This window comes from Paroedura picta, chromosome 17 (assembly GCF_049243985.1).
Source record: "Paroedura picta isolate Pp20150507F chromosome 17, Ppicta_v3.0, whole genome shotgun sequence".
In the NCBI taxonomy this organism is placed as follows: Eukaryota; Metazoa; Chordata; class Lepidosauria; order Squamata; family Gekkonidae; genus Paroedura; species Paroedura picta.
Window position 1 is genome coordinate 12,633,420 of NC_135385.1, and position 24,700 is coordinate 12,658,119.

Consider the following 24,700-nt stretch of genomic DNA (forward strand, 5'->3'; position numbering starts at 1 on the left):
GTTTTTTTTCTCTTATCAGGAGTCTCAAAGCAGCCTACTTTGGCCCTCCCTTTCCTCTCCCCACAACAGACACCCTGTGAGGTGGGTGAGGCTGAGAGAGCCCTGAGACTACAGCTTGGTCAGAACAGCTCGATCCTAGAATCGTAGACCTGGGAGGGGCCATGGAGGCCATCTAGTCCAACCCCCTGCTCAACGCAGGATCAGCCCAGAGCATCCTAAAGCAATGCCATCAATGCTGTGAGGAGCCCAAGGTCACCTATATGAGGGGGGTGGCTCCCCAGATCAGAAGCTGCCACTCTAAACCACTCCACCTGGGGAACAGTATACCTGTAGAGGTTGCCTTGGTAGGACGTTAGAGCTTCGCTGGTCGCTTTCCACAAATAAAATCAATGAATCACTGGCAGGGTGCAAGCCTCCTCCGGCTCCCTTTCAAGGCAGGGGCGTGGAAACGGCCAGGGGAAGGCTCTCTCCACATGCTCAGAAGCACCGCCTTCCTCCGATCCCGCGCTGCGGAGCGCAAAGGGAGTTTCGAGACGGCCAGGGGAAGGGGGGGGGGGAGGGAACCCCGCGCTCTTTAAGACCACGCGGCGCGGCCGGGCGACAATGTGCCTCGGCGGGCAAGGCAGGCATCAGCAGGGAGGCGAAGGCGAGCGCCTTAACCCTTTGCGCGCCACGCCCCTCCTCCTGCTCCTCCTCCTCCTGCTGCTGCTCCTGCTGGCTCTGCGACCAGGTGCTGCCGCCATCCATCCATCCAGCCATCCAGGCAGCCATCCAGCGGCGGGGCCAGCGAGGCAGAGGCGGCGAGTGGCCCACCAGCGGCAGCCCCCACCTCCGGCTGATGGTGCGCGGCGGCGGCGGCGGCCCCCCGGCGGACGCGGGGAAGCGGGATCGGGCGTCCATGGAGCACGACCACGTCCCCCTCCGCAACAGCTCCCCGCCCGGCTGCGGCTTGGGCTACGTGCCCGTCGTCTACTACAGCCTCCTGCTCTGCCTCGGGCTGCCCGGTAAGGATCCCCGGGGAGGGGAGGGGCTGCCAGGTCTCCCTCCGAGGAGCTGCCTTGAAGCAGGGGGAGGGGATGCTGGGATTGCAGTGAGGGGGGTCCACTACCCCCGGGGGGGTCCCACCCCCACCCCCACCCCCTATTCCTGCCAGACCCCTATTCCTGCCAGATCCCTATGCCAAGAGAGAATCCCAGATCCAGAAGGGGCCACACAGGGCATCTAGTCCAACCCCCTGCTCAACGCAGGATCAGCCCTAAGCATCCTCAAGCAAAGATGGGAGTCCAGGGGTCTGTCTGTCTGTCTGCTGGCCGGCTGTGCCGGACACCTGCTGATGGAGATCTCTCCCCCCCCCTCCGAACTCCAGAGGAGCTTCTGACCTTCTTCCAAGGGTGGCCAGGGGCCTCGTTTGCCCTGGACGTGCCTCTCCTGGGCCTTGGCCCAACACCTGCTGTCGGCCAGCTTTGAGCGGAGAGCGGAGGTGGCCCAGGGGGACCTTGAGCAAGCAGAGCCCTGCAAGGGAAGAGTCAGGCCCTGGTCCTCGCGGCTCCGCAGGGTCTGCTCCGAGCTGCCCCAACTCTTGAGGGGAAAGGCCACCTGGGACTGAACGGGAGTCAGTCCCGCTGATGGGAGATGCCATCACCTCCCTTGATGGGAGATGCCAGCCGTCAACAAAAGGGGCCCCTTCAGAAAGCAAGGCAGGCCCCAAAGCTGCAGGTGCCCTCCTGCTTTGCCTTCCCCATCATTAGTATTTGGGGATGTAGATTACAATGGGACAGAGGGTGGGAGGGGAGAATTGGGGGGGGGGGGGAAATGCAGCTGGTGGAGTTTACTCTACTTTCCCCTCCAGCAGTGGTCTGGTCCTCCTTTGGAAGCCCTGTCCTCTGACTTAGACACCTGGATGCTCCCATGCAGACAAGACAAGGTGTCAGAGAGAGAATGTAGGTGTGTGGGTGGGGTGGGGGGGACGGCAGAGGGGTGACTCCAAGAAAACCGGCCGGGTGAGGTCACCAACTTCCAAAGGCCATCTGAAGTTTCCCGGCGAATTCTCCAAACCCGTGCCACGACGCGGGAAAGACAAACCAGAAGGACCCCCTGGCTAGAGCAGCCAAGGGGAGCTTTCCCACCAGGGCAGCCATGACACACCTGTAGAGGCTCCCTGGGATGCGCTTCAGCAGAGGAACTGTCCGTGGTGCTGACACAGCACTGTGCTCGAAAGAACCGTCCGCCTCACGGCTGGCCAGCCGGTTTATTGGCAGGAGAAGCGCCTAGCAGGTAAATGACTTTGGCAGACAGGGCTGGGGTGGAATGGAGACAGCCCGGGGAACACTGCAGAGGAAGACAGAGGAACAAACCTACAAAACAACTGTTGGGTGAGGGCTGCACAGACACACTTCCCCCCCCCCCCAGCTGCACAACCTTTTTGTACTGGCAGCCTCTAATCTGGAGAGCCGGGTTTGATTCCCCACTCCTCCACGTGCAGCCGGCTGGGTGACCTTGGGCTAGTCACAGTTCTCTTAAGAGCTGTGCTTGCAAAGCTGTTCTATTAGGGCTCTCTCAGCTACACAGGGAAGGGACAGGGAAGGGAAGGCAATCATAAGCGTCTTTGAGACTTCTTTGGGGAGAGAAAACCAACCTTCTTCTTAAAAAGCTGAGATCTCCAAGCCCTCAAGTGCCTTTCCAGATGGCTGCCAAGTACCTCCTTTCCCAGACCAACGTAACTGCTTTATGAATAACTGGTCTCCGTTTGCCCCCTTACCCTGCCCCCCTCCCTCCCCTCTGGGATTTGTAAGAAGAGTGTCTAGCCAGGAGTCATTCAGTCTAAACTGCCCATAAGGTTGTTCTAAGAATACCATGCATACTGTGCACAGTTCCCTTGGGGAAAGGATGGGGTTAAAACTGGATGGAAAGATACAGGCCTTCCAAGCAGGACCGTATCCCTAACATAGAGGAAATTATCTGTGTCTGACATTGTCCTGAGAGTAATCCCCAGTGAAAATCATGGGTAGACCTGCTTAGAAGAAGAGATTATGCTTATATGTGGCTTTTCTCTACCAAAAGGAGTCTCAAAGTGGCTGATAATTGCCTTCCCTTTCCTCTCCCCACAACAGACACCCTGTGAGGGAGGGGAGGCTGAGAGAGCCCTGAGATTACTGAAGAAGAAGAAGAAGAGCTGGTTCTTCTATGCCCCTTTTCTCTACCCAAAGGAGGCTCAAAGGGGCTTCCAGTCGCCTTCCTTTTCCTCTCCCCACAACAGACACCCTGTGAGGTGGGTGAGGCTGGGAGAGCCCTGAGATTACTGAAGAAGAAGAAGAAGAGTTGGTTCTTATATGCCACTTTTCTCTGTCAGAAGGAGTCTCAGAGCCGCTTACATTCGCCTTCCCTTCCTCTCCCCACAACAAACACCCTGTGAGGGAGGGGAGGCTGAGAGAGCTCTGATATTCCTGCTTGGTTAGAACAGCTTTCTCAGTGCTGTGGTGAGCCCAAGGTCACCCAGCTGGCTCCACAGCATGTGGAGGAGCAGGGAATCAAACCTGGTTTGCCAGATTAAAAATCGGTTTCCTAACCACTACACTCCCACATCTGCTGTCCTGCACAGACTTACTTCAGAGTAAGTCCCACTCTACTCAGGTCGTACTGAGTAAGATCGTTAAACAAAACCTGAAATTATTTCTATTAACATTTTTAATGTTAAATCTCTAATGCACACTTTTAAAGAAACACAATAATGCCCATCAGTATGAGCTATCTTTAAAATCCACTTTGATGAGACAAAACCAGAATGGTATCTTATTGTAGCTTTGGAGTGCTGTGTGCAGTTCTGGAGGCCTCACTTCAAGAAGGACGTAGATAAAATTGAAAGGGTACAGAGGAGAGTGATGAAGATGATCTGGGGCCAAGGGACCAAGCCCTATGAAGATAGGTTGAGGGACTTGGGAATGTTCAGCCTGGAGAAAAGGAGGTTGAGAGGGGACATGATAGCCCTCTTTAAGTATTTGAAAGGGTGTCACTTGGAGGAGGGCAGGATGCTGTTTCTGTTGGCTGCAGAGAAAAGGACATGCAGTAATGGGTTTAAACTACAAGTACAACGATATAGGCTAGAGATCAGGAAAAAGCTTTTCACAGTCAGAGTAGTTCAGCATTGGAATAGGCTGCCTAAGGAGGTGGTGAGCTCCCCCTCACTGGCCGTCTTCAAGCAAAGGTTGGAGACACACTTTTCTTGGATGCTTTAGGATGCTCTGGGCTAATCCTGCGTTGAGCAGGGGGTTGGACTAGATGGCCTCTATGGCCCCTTCCAACTCTATGATTCTGTGATTCTATGATTTGCAACTTGCAGATTTGTGGCAGACGTGTTTGGGGATGAGAAATCTCTTTCCTTAGATCAGGGGTAGTCAAACTGCGGCCCTCCAGATGTCCATGGACTACAATTCCCAGGATCCCCTGCCAGCGAATGCTGGCAGGGGCTCCTGGGAATTGTAGTCCATGGACATCTGGAGGGCCGCAGTTTGACTACCCCTGCCTTAGATGCATCAAGTGTTTTTGCCAGTGGCAGATGACACAGATGGGGTGAGGGGCTGACTGTAGCCTACAACCTTTCAGTGTATGCAAGATAAGCATAGAGAACATTCATACTAGCGCCCCAGGCTAATAACGCCGCCCTATTAGAGATCCTAAGCTAATTTAATACTTGCAGGGCAATAAGGATTAATCTCCTTTGTTGAAGCCCCTAATGTGATAGAATGAAACTTCTTGATAAATTCTGATCCAGCCGTTGATTTCATGCCAGAATCTCTCTTTTGTTGAAGACTGAGGTTTTAGGTCAGCATCGGAATATGCAGAGACTGAGATATTCTCCCTCTGACGCTAGCGAATGCTGGCAGGGGCTCATGGGAATTGTAGTCCATGGACATCTGGAGGGCCGCAGTTTGACTACCCCTGCTCTAGGTGTTCACAAATCTAAGGTGTGAAGAGGCCTACCTTTACTTCTGTTGTATAAAGGTTCATCTGTTTGTCATTTGTTAACAAAAACCATTCAGAAAGTGAATCCCCAGGTTCTGTTTTACTAATGGTAGCACATTGCTCTAGTGCTGGGAAGCTACCCACACCAGAACAGACTCCTTCTTTAGTAGATCTTAATCTTCAGACCCCCCCCTGTAGATTTTCAGTGGATAAAAGGGATAGGCAATGGGGTATCTTAGCAAAATCTTTCACCTATGTTCAATGTTGATCTTGGTTTACCTGCAAAATAACATATGAGTTCCAGAAAACAACTTTATATCTCTCCTGATATTGTACACATGAGACCTTAATGTCTTCACCATTAAAATATATATAGGAAAAGCTCATCTACCATGGAACTCAAGAGCCTCTTGTGGCGCAGAGTGGTAAGGCAGCTGTCTGAAAGCTCTGCCCATGAGGCTGGGAGTGTGATCCCAGCAGCCGGCTCAAGGTTGACTCAGCCTTCCATCCTTCCGAGGTCGGTAAACGGAGTCCCCAGCTTGCTGGGGGGTAAAGGGTAATGACTGGGGAAGGCACTGGCAAACCACCCCGTACTGAGTCTGCCATGAAAACGTTAAGAGGGCGTCACCCCAAGGGTCAGACATGACACGGTGCTTGCACAGGGGATACCTTTACCTTTACCTTTACCATGGAACTCAGAAGACAAAAACACCTATTGATGTCAGTAAAGTGGCAATACTCTTAATATTATGGTTCCACTTAATTGACATTTGGTAAGCCAGCTTCCAATAGGAATTGGAGAAGTAAAATTTCAGCCATTTCCACATTTTGCAACATGATGAATTTTGAACACTGTAATTGTGTTTCCTGAAAAGACCTGGCTGGAAGAGTAAAGGGATTTCCATTGAAAGAGCCTTTATGTTACTTCTCCTGACATGCAAATACCGCTAACTTTTTATCGTATATCTAATAGCAGTGGGGCGGCCCGAAATAGATCAAAATATTTTCAAAGGATGGATAAATTATTAGTTTTTGCAAACCTGTGAAAAACCCCGTTTTTTTTTTCAAAGGAGGAAAAGAAAAAGGAGAAATGGGATTATATAAAATCAAAAAAGTTTAAAGACAGATCTCAGTTGCCATTTGGGGTTCCCTCGGCAACCAAAAACAATTTTGTTTAAAGTAAGAGGGGAGGAAGAAGGGGGTCAACAAGGTGGGGGGGATTCTTCTTCCCTTAAGTATTAGAATCATAGAATCATAGAGTTGGAAGGGGCCATAGGGGCCATCTAGTCCAACCCCCTGCTCAACGCAGGATCAGCCCTAAGCATCCTAAAGCATCCAAGAAAAGTGTGTCTCCAGCCTTTGCTTGAAGACTGCCAGTGAGGGGGAGCTCCCCACCTCCTTAGGCAGCCTATTCCACTGCTGAACTACTCTGACTGTGAACATTTTTTCCTGATATCTAGCCTATATCGTTGTACTTGAAGTTTAAACCCATTACTACGTTGGCATGTTCCCTTCTTGTTATATGGGTTAAAATGTCAATCCTATTCAGAGCCTTTCCTCATCCCACTTTTCTCATTAATTCCCACACTTATATCCCAGCCTTTCTCCAAAGAGATCACAGCGATTTTCATGGGTGAGGGGATTTAATTTGCTCTCACAACAACCCTGCGAGGTCAGCTAGGCGGAGAGAGAGTGAAGCAAGCTTCATGACCTTGCCACAGATTCTCTATCCCAGATCTTTCAAGTCCCCATTAGCCCAAGCAACACACACAAGGTTGGGAGCAGAACACAACCGGATCTGTTCAGACTTTAGATTCCCATTATAGGAAGGACCCTTAAGGCCACAAGGGATCTCTGGGATTTCATCCTCAAGAGTAGCTCACGGGACAGGAGAAGCATAATCTTTTTGAGGTGTTACATCTTCAAAAATTGGATATATGTTGCTACTAAGACAGCATGGCCACGGCCAAGATATTCTGATTCTGCTCACATGCCCTAAGTCCTATCTTGCTAATGGAAATATAAACCCAAGGAGACTGAGCTGTAACAGCTGCAAAGCAGAGGGTGACTCTCAGGAGAAGATATCATCTCTGAAGGGGGGCACACCTGTCCCTGCCTCTGAAAGGTCATCCTTGTTCCCTTCATATCCCTGCTCAACAGATCCAGTCTTCCTTCTCCAAGACACTGGGAATTTGGAGGAAACAGTATGATTCAATATGCATATCAGTTTTGTGGAAGAAGAAGAAGAAGAAGAAGAAGAAGAAGAAGAAGAAGAAGAAGAAGAAGAAGAAGAAGAAGAAGAAGAAGAAGAAGAAGAGTTGGTTCTTATATACCGCTTTTCCCTACCCGAAGGAGGCTCAGAGCGGCTTACAGTCGCCTTCCCTTTCCTCTCCCCACAACAGACACCCTGTGAGGGAGGGGAGGCTGAGAGAGCCCTGAGATTACTGAAGAAGAAGAGTTGGTTCTTATATGCCGCTTTTCTCTACCCGAAGGAGGCTCAAAGCGGCTTCCAATCGCCTTCCCTTCCTCTCCCCACAACAGACACCCTGTGAGGGAGGGAGGCTGAGAGAGGCCTGAGATTACTGAAGAAGAAGAGTTGGTTCTTATATGCCGCTTTTCTCTACCCGAAGGAGGCTCAAAGCGGCTTCCAATCGCCTTCCCTTCCTCTCCCCACAACAGACACCCTGTGAGGGAGGGAGGCTGAGAGAGGCCTGAGATTACTGAAGAAGAAGAGTTGGTTCTTATATGCCGCTTTTCTCTACCCGAAGGAGGCTCAAAGCGGCTTCCAATCGCCTTCCCTTCCTCTCCCCACAACAGACACCCTGTGAGGGAGGGAGGCTGAGAGAGGCCTGAGATTACTGAAGAAGAAGAGTTGGTTCTTATATGCCGCTTTTCTCTACCCGAAGGAGGCTCAAAGCAGCTTCCAATCGTCTTCCCTTCCTCTCCCCACAACAGACACCCTGTGAGGGAGGGGAGGCTGAGAGAGCCCTGAGATTACAGAAGAAGAAGAAGAGTTGGTTCTTAGATGCCACTTTTCTCTACCTGAAGGAGTCTCAAAGGGGCTTCCAGTCGCCTTCCCTTTCCTCTCCCCACAACAGACGCCCTGTGAGGGAAGTGAGGCTGAGAGAGCCCTGATATCACTGCTCGGTCAGAACAGTTTTATCAGTGCCATGGGGAGCCCAAGGTCACCCAGCTGGCTGCATGTGGGGGAGCGCAGAATCGAACCTGGCATGCTAGATTAGAAGTCCGCACTCCTAACCACTACACCACACTGGCTCTCTTGTCAGAAAGGAACGCACACAGCCTTTTGTGTTGTGTGCCTCTCTTCCTTTTCGCTTTGTGCCATGAAAATGAAGACATTTTTCAGTGTCGTCTCAGGCTCAACTGCATATCAATGGCATCAACGTTGTATATAAATTGGAACCAAAACAGCACGTAAATGGTCAAAGCAGGGTCAAATAAAAGAAATATCAGCGGCGGTAACTAGAATGAAGGTTAACCAAAGTCAGTGATAATGTAAGAAATTAAAAAAGGAAAAAGCGGGGAAAAATGGAACTCCAGCATCAGGCTGAAAGCCCACCTGGAAAAACCTGTGTAACCTAGCTTTTTTGGAACTGTAACACTTCAGAAAGAATCCAGGTAGACTGGATGACAGGGGGGGATATGTAGACCAGCAGGAAACGGTGGTCTAGAATTGCTCTTGGGAAGGAAGGAAATGTTAGAGCTGGGTGCCTTTTGCTGAGAAAAAGCAAAAGGGAAGAGCTTGGATAATTGAGTTTTCATGCAGCAGCCCAGTAAGTTAGCTAATAGTCACTGTTCATGTGTGAATATATGAAGCTTGATTCTTCAGAATTGTGCTCCTGGACCCATCCAGTACAACATCAACACACCGATGGGCAGCAGTTTTCCAGCAAAGAAAGGTCCTTGTTGGCTCCTTTTCTTCTAAAAATGGGGTGTCCAGGATTTGAACCCGGGACTGGGGACATTTAGAGCAGATGCTCAGCCACTAACACAGGGGTAGTCAAACTGCGGCCCTCCAGATGTCCATGGACTACAATTCCCATGAGCCCCTGCCAGCATTCGCTGGCAGGGGCTCATGGGAATTGTAGTCCATGGACATCTGGAGGGCCGCAGTTTGACTACCCCTGCACTAAGATATGACTCACCAGAATCCTTTCCTTTTAGTTTCCTGCCTGTTTTTGGACATAATATGGGATTTGGTTATTTCAGGGTCTAATCTGGCAAGCCGAGTTTGGTTCCCCACTCCTCTACGTGCAGCCAGCTGGGCTACCTCGGTCTTGTCACAGCACTGATAGAGCAGTTTCTCCCAGAGCTCTCTCAGCCTCACCTCCCTCGCAGGGTGCCTGTTATGGGGAGAGCAAAGGAAGACAATTGTTAAGACAGTTTGAGACTCCTTTGGTCAGTGAAAAGTGGCATACGCAACCCAACTCTTCTTCTTCTCAAAAATGGGGGGTTGGTGCTATGAGACGATGGATCCTTAGGCCATTTTGAAGTGCAAAGTAATGTTTTTTAATTAACAATGCAGGATTCCTACCCCCCTCCCTAATTCCACACCCCCTGAATGCAATCAACTGGAGAGAGGCACACTTGAGTGTAAGAGTCCTTGTTCCACTCCAAAGGTTTTGATGTCACAAATTATACTCTCTTAGTGATTGGAGCTCTAATTGCTCGTTTTGAAACGGAGTATGAAACAAATCCGGGGATGCCAGAATGGTTAATTATGCCATTGTTGTATTAACTCTGACGCTTTCATCTCCCTTCTCTGCCATCTTGGATCTGTTGCCAAGAATTAAAGGGAAATGTTAAAGGGAACTGAAGGGGGGGGCACTGTAAACTGTATGCATCCAGCCAGCTCCTTATGGTTACAGATTGGCCTCCTGTGGTACATCTGGCTCTAACAAGGTACACTTAGGCCAGTCTCTTGGCACAGAAGTCAAGGAAAGCTCTGAACACGTTTGACCCAACTCCACCTTAAGAATCAAAGGCCAGCAAGTTAATAGAAAGCAAGGAGGTGTCGCCTGCTGTTTCTGTCTTCCTGAAAAGAGGACCAGAAGGTACCTTCAAGAACAGCCCTCTGATATAAAACAGATGTGCCCCCTTGGATGGCTGTTCGCCGGGCAAAAACTTCCAGTGTGCCTTTTGTTCCCCCACTGAGAGGCTGAATTCATTCTGTTGGCACAGGCCACCTGGTCAGATGAAACCAGAAGGATCCCCTCCCAGTGATCAACACCAGAGACTTCCTCACCTGCCTCCGTCCCCGCCTCGCTGCACCAGGGTCATCCGAGGACAATATTTTCATTTCCATCCCAGGCGATCGGACGTGTACTGTATGCTGAGTGTATGAAGACACGCGAGGGTTTCAGCCGAGTAGCACGATAAGACAGTCGTAGCTCATACTTGGGAGTTCCTGGTGGGGAAGGTTCGTGCTGCTGTGCGGAGGAGGAGAGAGTTTATCTAGCAGAGGACGGCCCAGACCCCAGGGACTCAAGGCAATTGGTACAGAGGGAAGAGGGAAGAAGACAAAGGAGCAGGAGAGCTGCCCCAATCGAAATAATATCGCGCATCCACTCTATATGCCAGCCTTTCTCAACTTTTTTACTGTCGAGAAAGCCCTGAAACATTCTTCAGGCTCTGAGAAACCCCAGAAGCAGCACAAATGGGCAGAATATGCTTAGGAAGCATAGTTGTATCCATGCCCACCTGGGGTCCCCCCTCTTCCCATCCCCTCCTGGCCCATCATGGGCCATTTTGGGAGAGGAGGGTGGGCCAACATTGCAATATATGGTCGTATAATCATCACTAAACCTTAGAAAATCCAAATTGACTGCTCACCCACTACCTATCCGCAAGGGAGTGGCAGGCTATAAATCCAATAATAATAATAATAATAATAATAATAATAATAATAATAATAATAATAATAATAATAATAATAATAATAATATCCAGGAATGGGCTGCCCAGGAAGCAGCCCTCAGCCAGCTTTCCACCTCCAACTTCCTGCTGGTTTCGGAAGGGGACATCAGAGCATGCCCCATTGCCAGTAATTTGTCCTGGCCTCTTTCAACTTGGAGGACATGGGGGGGGGGAGCTGTGGCAGACCCTGTGCACCTTCTGGAGGTGGGGGGCTACAGAAGACCCAGAAATGATCCCCTGCTGGCCTCCTAGGATCCAGGGTGCTGAGGAAATGCCTCTGCCCTGTAAATGTTTACTCATGAGTAAGTGGTGACCCTTATCCAGGAATGGCCTGCCCTGGTGGCTTAGCCCCAATCCGAAGTCAGCCCTTGGCCAGAAAGGCCTTAAAAAGGAGTCAGCTCTCCGCTTCCAACTTCCTTCCGGTTTCAGAAATTTGCTGGGTGTAAGAGAAGCCAGCCTCAGAGTAGGCCTTGCAGCCAGTAAGTTTTCCTGACCTCTTTCAATTTGAGGGACGGAGGGAAGCTGGGGAAGAATCTGTACACTATCTGGAGGTGGGGGGGGGCTGCAGGAGACCACCTGCTTGTGGGAAGGCTCAAGGGTGTGACAGGTTACAGTGGATGAGCAATAGGGTTGTGAGTGTCCTGCATAGTGCAGGGGACTGCAGGGGGTTTGACTAGATGACCCAGGAGGTCCCTTCCAACCCTATGATTCTATTAATCTAGGGCTTGCAGTAAAAGTATCACTATTCATGCACGTTTAAACACATGTTTGAGCAAGCAGTGTGATGCAGCGGTAAAAAAGGCAAATGCCATTTTGGGCTGTATCAACAGAGGCATCACATCAAAATCACAAGATGTCATAGTCCCATTGTATACGGCACTGGTCAGACCACACCTGGAGTACTGTGTGCAGTTCTGGAGGCCTCACTTCAAGAAGGACGTCAATAAAATTGAAAGGGTACAGAGGAGAGCGACGAGGATGATCTGGGGCCAAGGGACCAAGCCCTATGAAGATAGGTTGAGGGACTTGGGAATGTTCAGCCTGGAGAAAAGGAGGTTGAGAGGGGACAGGATAGCCCTCTTTAAGTATTTGAAAGGTCGTCACTTGGAGGAGGGCAGGATGCTGTTCCCATTGGCTGCAGAGGAGAGGACACGCAGTAATGGGTTTAAACTACAAGTACAACGATATAGGCTAGATATCAGGAAAAAAATGTTCACAGTCAGAGTAGTTCAGCAGTGGAATAGGCTGCCTCAGGAGGTGGTGAGCTCCCCCTCACTGGCAGTCTTCAAGCAAAGGTTGGAGACACACTTTTCTTGGATGCTTTAGGATGCTCTGGGCTGATCCTGCGTTGAGCAGGTTGTTGGACTAGATGGCCTCTATGGCCCCTTCCAACTCTAGGATTCTATGATTCATTTAAAAATTAGCTGGCATCATGTTCCCTTTAAAAGACTGGCAAAGGTGATTGGCTGCCTGTCTTGATTGACAGGCATAGCACACTCCCCTCTTTCGCCATTTCAAGCAGGCGTGTGAAATGGCAGGGAGCACGAGATGGCAGCAGAGGAGGCAGCAGGTAAGAAATTCCCAGAGGCGCGTTTTTTTTTTAGCGTTACGCCGTTGCGCTGACGTAACGCTAGTTTTTTGTATTGTGCAGAATTTCCCATCGACTTTACCACCTTGGTCTTGCTGCAGTTGTTTCCAAGACCATCACAACAAGGCAAATTTGAGACCAATGGCATGGGAACACCATGAGGTCATGGGTACATGTGGAGAGGGGAGACGCTGTTTCCCAGTAGCAGCTTCCCTGTACCACCTTCCCAGTAGAAGAGTTGGTTCTAATACCCTGCTTTTTCACTATCCAAAGGAATCTCAGAATGGCTCCCCACAACAGGCACCCTGTGAGGTTGGTGAGGCTGAGAAAGCTCTGAGAGAAACTGCTCTGTGAGAACAGTTTCTAACAGAACTGTGACTAGCCCAAGGTTACCCAGCACATGGAGGAGCTGGGTCCATCCCTCCGGGGAAAGAGAGACCAATTCTGCTTCATCCTCCATATGGCACCCTTTTAAATACTTGGAAGAGGGTTATCAGATCACTTCTCAGTCATCTCCTCTCCAGGCTAAACAGACCAGGCTCCCCAACCTTTCCTCCTACGTCTTGATCTCCAAACCGCTCACCCTCTTTGTTGCCCTCCTCTGGACACGCTCCAGTTTGTCTACATCCCTCTTCAATTGGGGTGCCCAAAACTGAACACAGGACTCCAAGGGAGGCCGAACCAGAGCAGGGTAAAGGGGTACCATCACCTTCCGTGATCTGGACACGATACTCCATTTGATGCAGCCCAAAATCCCATTTGCCTTTTTAGCAACACTGCTGACTCATGTTCAATGTCTGGTCTACCTAGACTCCCAGATCCTTTTCGCACATGCTGCTGCCAAGACAAGTCTCCCCCCTCTTATATTGGTGTATTTGGTTTTTCCTACCTAAATACAGAACTTTACATTTGTCCCTATTGAACTTCATTTTATTCAGTTTAGCCCACTTCTCGAGCCGATCAAGATCATCCTGTATTCTGTCGCTGTCTTCAGTTGTGTTTGCTACCCCTCCCAGTTCAGTATCACCTGCAAATTTAATAAGTATCCCCTCTAAGCCCTCATCCAAATCATTTATAAATATGTTGAACAACACAGGCCCCAGGACAGATCCTTGGGGTACTCCACTTGTCACTCTTCTCCAAGAGGATGCTGAACCCTCTGGGTATGATTTGTCAACCAGTTATTGATCCACCTGACAGAATTAGGAGTCAAGTCTTTATTATTACGGTACTAGACCAGTAGTCAAATTACAAGGCACATAAAAACATCTGGCATTAACAAGATAAAAGAACCATTGATAACTTAAATATTATAAAAGATAAAAACATTCCAGCTATAAGAATCATTCTGGTTTTAAAACTCACAAGCATTATCTCAAGCAATTGAGACTCTCTCTACCTAAGCTGCTCCGAATCCAACCAGCTCTTCCTTGTTTTGATTGCTCTCCAAGCAAAACTGGCCACAACAGAAGTTATTTCTGTGCTTTTGCCTGACAACATGTCTGTAATCGCCTCTGAGTTGGGCGTATTCTGTGGGGAAGATATAAGTTCTCCCCTGAATTGATCGTATAGCCTACATTGGAGTAATACATGTTCAGATGTCTCAATGCTCCCAGAATTAGGATCCATACCGCATTTTACCAACTTGTGAACAAGAATATCACGTGGAACCTTATCAAAAGCTTTACTGAAATCCAGATAAACTATGTCCACGGCATTCCCCTGATCATTTTTAATATATGTGGATATGTGAGTTAAACAAGGTTAGCATGCATAGAAAAACCTATGTCCTTGTTGAGTCCAGGGTATGTCATACTTTTGAGTGTTGTAATAACTTGCATTTCTGCAATCTCCCTTTCCAGCCTGTTCTTGAAGTTCCTTTGCCATAAAACAGCTACTTTCAGGTCCCTTATTGAATGTCCTGGAAGGTTAGAGTGTTCCCCTACAGGCTTTTCAGTTCTGTGGTTTTTGAGGTCAGACCTGTGTCCATTAATCCTTTGGCGGAGGGTTTGACCCGTTTGCCCTATGTAGAGAACAAGGACAGTTTGTTAAAAACAAATCTCACTCTGCATGCTAACCTTGTTTAACTTGTGTATCCGCATTCCTCACAACTTATTTTATTGGGGACAATGTGACTGTAAGGGGATGGTCGTGATATGGAATGGGATTTTGAGTTGAGCTTCCTGGTCTTGGGACGAGAGAGTTCCCAGTGCAGCAATTGTAGGAATGTTTCACACCTGTATGGAGACAGATGGGGCCAGCAGCAGGTGGGAGTCGGTGATCGCTAACATATAGATCTGCCAGCGAATGCTGGCAGGGGCTCATGGGAAATGTAGTCCATGGACATCTGGAGGGCCGCGGTTTGACTACCCCTGATATAGTCAGTTTTATTCCTCCTATGTTTTTGTGAGCTACAACTGAATTTGAGAGGACCAAATTGGCTGTTTTGGCCAAGAATTATCCTATGGCTGCATTTGGATGTTGTGACACAGTTGACTAATTTAACAGAATTATTTCTTGCTTTATATTCCCACTGTCGTGATGGTCAGTCCATAGTCTGAGGAAGAGTGCTTGCACTCAAAAGCTCACGCCTTGAATAAATCTTTGTTGGCCTTAAAGGTGCTACTTCAGACCCACACGGCTACACATCTGAAGTCCTTAGTGTAAAACAATGGACATTAGCTGCATGAGGATTACAGACTTGATCTGAAGCCTGACAAAACGATGCCTCTGCTGAATGCCAAAGCAATTTGCTTCCCACTCTCACGAAGGATCCTTTTAAAAGGTCTTTTTTGGTGGAGGCCTGTGGCATCCTAAACACTCTTTTATTGGGCCTCAGCTTTTGGGGGATCCAGGAAGCAGACGGCTGGTTGCATGTTGTGGAACCTCCCGTTAGCAAACAGCGGGCTTCAGTCCACAAAAAGTTCTACCATAGAATCACAGAATCCTAGAGTCGGAAGGGGCCATAGAGGCCATCTAGTCCAACCTCCTGCTCAACGCAGGATCAGCCCAAAGTCAAAGAATCATAGAATCATAGAATCCCAGAATCATAGAGTTGGAAGGGGCCATAGAGGCCATCTAGTCCAACCCCCTGCTCAACGCAGGATCAGCCCTAAGCATCCTAAAGCATCCAAGAAAAGTGTGTCTCCAACCTTTGCTTGAAGACTGCCAGTGAGGGGGAGCTCACCAGCTATGTGGGCTAAGTCTTTATGTACCAAGGGCTCCTCCTGTTTGTTTGTTCCTACAATGGAAGTACCTCCTTCCTTCTTTCTTTTCCCCCCAATGACCGTGAATGTGGGTGATGGTGCCATCCCCTTGAGTGGCAGAGGCTTTCACTGCTAGAATGATGCCGGTTCCTTCCCCCGATTCCAAGAAATCAAGGGCAGGCAGCCCTGATAAATGTAAGGGAATCACCGTGAATACTAAGTGGTCATTTGCAGGGGGTGCTTAAGGACACCCTATCCTTTTCTCCCTTCATTCTCCTGATTCCTATTTAGAGGAATCCTCATAATTATTTCTGATTGGCCTTGAAAAGGCCATCAGCACAATCAGGGGTTTAACATTCAGCTGGGCGCATGAGTTCTGCCAGAACAGCAATTAGGGTGTGCATGCAAAGAATGCCAATCCTATGGCAAGTGAGCCTGCCAGAACACCTTGGCCACTTGGTTCATGAACAAGCAGCCGCAAGCTTGGGGCAGGTCTGCTCGGGTGAGGGGAGGCAGGGCATGGTGGCCAGGTCAGAGTTGAGAATGGCAGTCAGGCTGGGGCACTCACTTTGCATTCGGAAATTCTGCAGTCAGTCCCTGGCACCTACAGCTGGAATGCCTCACAAACAGAAAACTCACACCCAGGCACACGAGATTGCACTGACCTTGACAGACAGAGGATTTAGTTCTGGATGTGGCAGTTTGTCGTGTCATTGCCGAGTTATGCACAGATCCCCAAATTCAATCCCTTGAATCTTCAGTAGAAGGATCTCCAATAAGCAGCATCACATCGGAATCCCAAGATGTCCTCGCCCCACTGTATACTGCAGGCGTCAGACTGCATCTGTCTGCAGTTCTGAAGGCCTCGCTTCAAAAAGGGGTGGACAAAACTAAGAGGGTGCAGAGGAGAGTAATAAGGATGATCCAGGGCCTGGAGACCATGCTCTGTGAGGAAAGGCCTGAGAATGGAGAGGAGGAGGTTGCCAGGGGACATGATAGCCCTCTTTAAGTATTTGAAAGGTTGTCACTTGGAGGAGGGCAGGAGGCTGTTTCTGTTGGCTGCAGAGGAGAGGACATGCAGTAATGGGTTTAAACTTCAAGTAGAACGATATAGGCTAGAGATCAGGAAAAAAAATTTCACAGTCAGAGTAGTTCAGCAGTGGAATAGGCTGCCTAAGGAGGTGGTGAGCTCCCCCTCACTGGCAGTCTTCAAGCAAAGGTTGGAGACAAACGTTTCTTGGATGCTTTAGGATGCTTTGGGCTGATCCTGCATTGAGCAGGGGGTTGGGCTAGATGGCCTCTATGGAACCCTTCCAACTCTATGATTCTATGATTCTATGGTTGTTGTCTTTAAGTATTAGAAAGGTTGTCACTTGGCGAAGGGCAGGGCCCTGTGGGCAGCAGAGGATGGGACCTGCAGTAATGGGTTTAAATTATTTGTAAAAGAGGTTCTGTCTAGCTATCCAGACAAAAGAATCACAGCTGCCTAAGGAGGTAGAGAGCTCCCCCTCACGGACTGTCTTTAAGCAGTTGCTAGGCAGGTACTTACCCTGGATACTTTAGGCTGATTCTGCATTGAGCAGGGGGTTGTCAGTGGTTCCCAAACTTATCTGGCCTACCGCCCCCTTTCCAGAAAAAATATTACTCAGCGCCCTGGAAATTTTGTTTATTTTATTTTAATAGTTATTCATTGCCACCAAATGCACCTGTGGCCCATCGCGGCCCCCCTGGATCGCTGCAGCACCCACCAGGGGCAGTAGCGCCCACTTTGGGAATCACTGGACTAGATGGCCCCTGTGGCCTCTTCCAACTCCACGGTTTTACGAGTCTGTGATTCTAAGAGATGCTGTGGAAGACCCTTCTGGAGGAGGAGCCACAGCCAGCCAATGAGGGACTCGATAGCAAAGGGTCAAGCAGATACAGATTTTGGCAGTGGTGGTTGTCCCTAGGCTACAGTCCATCACTGCCTGCAACGGAGTTATGAGATTGTACTGCAAATCAGGGGTGGCCCTTCTGTGGCTCCCCAGATGTCCATGGACTACAAATTCCATCATCCCCTGCCAGCATGCTGCTAGGGGCTCATGGGAATTATAGCCCATGGACATCTGGAGAGCCAGTTTGACCACCCCTGCTGTAAAGCCCCAAATGCAATTAGGATATATATTTAAAACTGTTTGGCTATTCATATCATAACCCCTGCCTCCTGGGAAGCTAACAGACCTCTCTCTCTCTCTCTCTGCCTAGCAAACATTTTGACCGTCATCATTCTGTCCCAGCTGGTGGCTCGCCGGCAGAAATCCTCCTACAATTACCTTCTGGCTCTTGCGGCCGCAGACTTGCTGGTGCTCTTCTTTATTGTCTTTGTGGACTTCTTGCTGGAAGACTTCGTCTTGAAACAGCAAATGCCTGAGGTCCTGGATCGAATCGTCGACGTCTTGGAATTTTCTTCCATCCACACCTCCATTTGGATTACTGTGCCTCTCACCATCGACCGATATATTGCCGTCTGCCACCCCCTGAAGTACCACATGGTTTCGTACCCAGCCCGCACCCGGAAAGTCATCGTCAGCGTGTACATCATCTGCTTTCTGACCAGCATCCCTTATTACTGGTGGCCCAAGGTCTGGCTAGAAGACTACAAAAGCACGCTGGTCCACCACATCTTCATCTGGGTCCACTGCTTCACCATCTACTTGGTGCCCTGCTCCATTTTTTCCATCCTGAACTCCATCATTGTCTACAAGCTCCGGCAGAAGTGCCACTTCCGGCTGAGAGGCTACTCCACCGGGAAAACCACCGCCATTTTGTTCACCATCACCTCCATTTTCGCCATCCTCTGGGCACCGAGAATCATCATGATCTTATATCACCTGTATGTCTCGCCGAAGGACAACAGGCGGTCCGTCCACATTGTCTCCGACGTTGCCAACATGCTGGCCCTGCTGAACACGGCTATCAACTTCTTCCTGTACTGCTTCATCAGCAAACGCTTCCGCACCATGGCGGCCGCCACCCTCAAGGCCTTCCTGAAGTGTCAGAAGCAGCCTGTCCAGTTCTATACAAACCATAACTTCTCCATCACCAGCAGTCCCTGGATCTCCCCGGCCAACTCACACTGCATAAAAATGCTCGTTTACCAGTATGATAAGAACGGGAAGCCTATAAAGATATCGCCGTAATTGTGTCTTGAGAGGTTGAGTCTCTTGGATGCTGAGTTCTTTTCAGGCTCTTGCCTTGATGGGACATGGGTGCCCACAGGGTCCTTGCAAAGCATGGCTGTTGGATTTCACTTGCCCGAGGACTGGGGACGTGTTTAGGCAGGAACTGTTGAGAGGAGCAGTCGATCTGGAAGATAAGGACTGAGAAGGCAGAGCTGTTTCATCCCTTACTTATAGGACATCCTGAAGATGCTTAGAGGAGGCCTTCCATGTCATCCATCCAATCCTGAGCAACGTTCTGGGTGAGAAGTTACTGCAGAATGTCCCTGCAACTATTACAGAACTGAGGCGACACAGCCAGACTGAACATTTTATATCTTTCTCTGCAAAATGGACATTATGTGCTTTTGCCTGGAAAGGGAAGTGTTTTTTTTAATTTTGATCCTGGCATGGAAACCCTACTGCACGAATTGTCTGCCGATGAAGAAAGCAGTCCAGTGGCCAGATCTATTTACTGTAGCGGGCCCACTGGAAGAAAGATCCAAGCCTATAAGCCAATGTATGGGCCTTATCACGGTAAGCAGTGGAAAAACTGCAGCTATACAGATGATTGTGAACATTTTTTGAAGATGCATTGTGAAGACCATCTTGCAGGAGGAGGTGGCTTTTCTCCTTTGAGCCAAGAACAAAGATCACCTGTTTGGTTGTTGATTTCGATGAGCCACTTTTCAATTCAGTATTCCATCTTCCAAGGTGCTTTGTTACTCTAGAGACGTTGAATTTAGTTTGTGATTTATATGGGAATCCATCATTCCTGTGGAATCCTAAGCAATCCGAAGAAATAGTGAGATCGTACTGGGTCAAACTTTTAATTATGCACATTTGAAAAACCCATGAATGTCAGAAGAATGGGTTGGGGGGTGCGGTTGTGAATGTATCTGACATACCACTTGAACATACATCATTAAGAGTAGAATCTGTTTGTGGAAGTACGTTTGAAACGATTGTAAGAAGGCAAGCATTTGAAATATCCAGCTTTATAACCCAAGAGAAGCAATACTGCACATTTCAGCAAATGTCAAGGAAGAACATGAACAATGAACAGTTCCATCTCTGTTGAGACAGTTGTGAGGGGCAATTCATACTGGCCTTAAAGAATCTGAATGTAACTCTCCATAGCATGTGTACCGTCATGTGCATGGGATTTTGGCAAAACTGTAAGCATCTGAGTGCACTGCTTCTTCATATGTTCCAATTGCCTTGGGTGTTCTGAACTCAAGTCTATGACAGGCAGGCTTCTGTAGGACTGAAGTTTTGCTTTCAGGGGCTGTGATGGGAACGTCATTGGAGTTCTGAACGGTGCTTGGCCCCAAGTATAATTTTACTCTCTGAATGGATACGTAGACTCGTGGGAAAAGATATGACAGCTCCTAGTTCAGTGAGTGCCCTGTTCTCAAGCAAGAGTCACAACACCTCGTTTGAGGGCCAAATGATACATCATCTTGATGTCCCTCAACTGGAACCACAAAAGGTGGTCCTGAGAAGACATGGGGGGAGGCTGATATGAACAAGGGTGACGGCACTGGGAATGGGAGGGGTCATGTGTCCTCCTGCTCCATTTCTTTCATTCAAAAAATCCCTCCCCCATTGCTTTTTAAGAATGGTGGGGGGGATGGAAAACTGGTACACATGTTGTGGCTGGCTGTTACTTACTGGGGCTTGCAGCAGGGGAGAGAATGGAGAAATGGCATGGAGGGGACATTCCCCAGGGCTCTGGCCCCAATTCATAGGGATGCCCTCAGGTTTGAACGTTGAGGACCAGCCACCCCATCTCAACTCTGTGGGCCACCATTGCAGGCCACAGCAAGAGAAGGGTAATCTCCATCTTGGTTCTTCCACGTCCCCACCGGTGCATTCTCGGAATTGTAGTTCCTAGACTGATTGACATTATTGACAGGGAGGGGGAGGGTCTTAAGTCCAACATCTGCTATTATTTAACTATCTCTGACAATTCAGATCGATGGTCCCCTCCCATCCCTGACTGCTTTTCAGTCCCGAATATCTGGAGTTCCAGTTATGTAGCTCCAAGGTCATGGGCTCTTTTGGGCAGAAGGAAGGATCGTCCCTGATGATGCCCTCTGAATCTTCTCTAGCACAGCCAATTTTGCTCCACCACATTCGATGATCAGCACGTTTTAAAGTAAGTTGACCAGGCCTGAGCATTGTGGGGAAACCTATATCATTTCCACAAAGTGCTGCATACCAGAAACTCCCTCTAAAACCCACCCCAAGGTATGTTATCCATATGCAGGTTGGCTTAAAAATCAAGAATCTGGACAACCCATCACAAATACACACACACACACACACACACACAGGGTTTACATCTTTAAAAATGACAGCAGCTAAAAAGTAGGAAAGGAATATAAATTCTCAGCCATCATCAAAACAATTACCACCAAAGGAGACCAACAACTCCTTTACTGCTAATCTGGTTTATATTTATAGCTTCTCCCTGACTCTTTGCTCATGAATGTATTTCTCCTTTGTCTTTCATCCTTTGACATCGCAAACGGACGTTGAACCAAAGCGGATCTGTCCAAGGTCCTGAACCGTACAGGATGGGCTTGTCAATAGAAGGCGCTTTCATTGAGAATTTGCTTGAACCGATACCTGGTGAAGATGCTACATGATTGTATACGTGCAATAGACATATACTTGTTTCTACAAATGCAACCAAGGCTGATTTTTGTCCAAATAGCAACAGCAACAACAACAACAAAAACATTTATATTTAACTTTTTGCACTTCTATATGAATAGCTACACCTAAGCAACTGAATGTTTAGAACTTTTTAGGGGAGGAAGGACCTATGTAAACTTTGTATGTGGAAAGCAATTACTATGTCCTTGTCCTTCTAAAGCTGAATCAGTGTATTTAATGCAGGACTTATTAACCCTGGATGGTCACAGGCAAACAGGAGGGCGAGGGAAAGTCACTGTAATGGCTTTGGGGTATGTGTGTTCTAGCTGACATCCCAGCTGGGCTTGCTGGTTTCATTATCCTGTTTGTTTTCTTCCATTGACTGTAGGCCTCGGCTTCCTCTGGCCGTGGCTGGTGTGAGATCCCAAGACAGGTGCCAGGGATTGAACCCGACAGCTCCTGTTCCTAGGGAGTGCATGGCTTCTGCAGCAGAACTAGGGCTTCTAGGCAGCATTTTAAATTTAGGACAACAAATACAGAAGGAACCAAACCATGTTGGTTGGGCGTGGGTTGGGTCAACATGACTATATATGGTCATATCACCTGATAAATGTTATATATATCAAATATATATATATACACCCACACACAAATATGTAGAGAGATTAATTAACTTCCACCCATTTGGGAAACCCTTTCAGGAATGTCAAGAAAACCTGGTTGAGAAAGCCTGCTGTAGGTGCTTGATATTTATCCTGTAAAAACTTGTCTAAGGACATTCACAGAAGGCAGTTTTTGTCTGCCACTACAACCCTACAATGTGGGAACAGGCCCATTATTCAATTATCCTTCAATATTCACAGCTGAGCAAGGCACGTGAACACCACTCTAGTGATGCTTGTGATCATGTGGAGCCACAAGCAAGCAGAGGGTCCTCCATGCAACCTGGGAACCTTGCCTTTAACACCTTTTGCGGCATTCTGGCAAGATATATCCTGCCCCTCCCTGCTACCTATGGGAAAGTGATGGCTGAAAGTTGAATTGCTCCATTGCCCCAAGAGAAAGAAAGTGGTCCAGATGCTTATGATGTCTCCGGTGTCTATCAAGCACCAGTTATGTCCCAATCCCTCCTTTCCAGAACGCTCTGAAACCTTAACTGGTAGAGATGAAGGAGCAGGTGAGCCTGGCATGCCAATTCTAAACTGCTCTGCTGCTATTAACCCGTTGCCCCTTTCAGGGAAGAACAAATTCCAGCGGCGTTCCAAGGCCCTGTAATTTCAAACAACTGCGCATGATGGAAGGGTACCCAATCGAATTTGGCGGAATGTTCCTTGGCTTGTTCTTCATCTAACGTAGATGTTGCTATTGGTGACACTTGGCATCTTGTTCAAATCCTGGTACACCCAAAAATCTCCCTTGGGAGAATCAGGCCTGGTCTCCTCCCTTCTTGGGAAGCCTCTCCAATCTGTCTAGTGAGGGGGCAACTCACCTCACCTTATTTTACCTGTTTTTTAATTCAATGACTGTTTTTACCTTAACACTGTCTTGCTAAATCATCGGTCTTTTCTGATGCTCCAGTGGCTCGGTATTAAACAAGTACTGAGGAAGCAAATGCAATTCAGTTCTTGGGAGACAGCGTTTGTTTCAGCAATCGTCCTCCTCTGTCCCCAGATTTAGGTTTCCAGAGGTTGTACAATGTACACAAGCCTATTGCTCCAGGGCCACAGTCAATTTTACAACCTCTTTAAGGTTGATTCGACCTCCCTTGACTTCTAGTGAGGATTAAGATATCCTTCCAAAAATTTGTTCGTCTACTGATTCAATTCAAATGACTCAACAGTTATTTAAAACCAAAACTTTTTGAGAACCTAGATCTACGATGACTCTCATAACCCTCTAGTAATCATTCAAACATTTGATGACCTACTCTCTGATATAATTGGTGTACTAAAACACCCCAATGGGCAGACAAAAAGAGGAAAGATTCTTCCAGATGCCTGGTTTGATAAGGAATGCAGGGATTTGAAAATTCATATTTACCACCAATGTCAAACTCCCTTTCTTGCAGCAGAATATTTTAATATTAAAAGTCGTCCAACAAGCCATAAAAGAAAAGCAGAAACATTTCATTAATAAGCAATACGCACAGCTTATTGGGGAAGGCACTGGCAAACCACCCCGTATTGAGTCTGCCATGAAAACGCTGGAGGGCGTCACCCCAAGGGTCAGACATGACTCGGTGCTTGCACAGGGGATACCTTTACCTTTACTTTACCTTACAGCTTATTCAGGCCACGACCTCTAATAAAGCAAGGCAAATTTGATCAATAATTTCTGGAGCATTTGACAGTGGCAATTTCTAGCCGCATTCAGAGAGGGCTCCAGTGCCGGAGTCCATTTTTAAAATCACCTGGCTATCCTGGAATTCGATACCAGCGAGACAAAACAATGTTCTGGAATTACAATGGGCTGGAACTGGGGAAACATGCTAGTGCCTAGCATTTGGCTCGACTCAGCTTTCATTTCTAACGTCTCCAATTACCCAAGAAAGAGACTATATCAGGCCTTGTGATTTGTACATGTCTTCATTTCTAGAAATAAAAGCCAACCCCCACCCACAATGTGTACAAATATTATCTACTGCCTATTCAAACTGTAACAATTGATATTTTCATAACTAGAGACTATATTGTGTCTGACAATACTTGTTTGTATTCTAATAAATTCTCAGCGCGTGGAGGCGGACTCTGCACTGTGTCATTCAGGAGGGGTCTGTTGCTCTTATGGGATGGATGGCTGTCGCCCGACATCTGTGAGTTCTTTGGAGGCATAGAACGGGAACAATGGGCCCAAACAAAACTGATTTGTCGACAGACAAAAGGATTTCTCCCCCATATAGATCATAATGAGTTTCTAGAAATCTTTTTCAATAAGTAATGATTTTACACACTAAAAAGTTGCAAACCAGGCAAACTATAGAGACGCTGAACATTAGTAGCTCTCTCTGGAGCATGTCTAGAGGAGGGCTACGGAGATGGTGAGGGGTTCGGAGACCAAGTCAAATGAGGAAAGGTTGAGGGAGCTTGGTCTGTTTAGCCTGGGGAGAAGACGACTAAGGTGATATGATAACCATCTTCAAATACTTGAAG

General features: G+C 48.1%; 1 protein-coding gene across 1 annotated transcript; it reads left to right on the forward strand.

Moving 5' to 3' along the window:
• The first annotated feature begins 682 nt into the window (after positions 1-682).
• Positions 683-24,230, forward strand: LOC143827377 (putative G-protein coupled receptor 139). The gene is made up of 2 exons (XM_077316888.1): positions 683-1,004; positions 17,935-24,230. Exons 1-2 carry the CDS (start codon positions 839-841, stop codon positions 18,867-18,869), a joined length of 1,101 nt encoding a protein of 366 aa, XP_077173003.1. The 5' UTR covers positions 683-838; the 3' UTR covers positions 18,870-24,230.
• Positions 24,231-24,700: the final 470 nt, after the last annotated feature.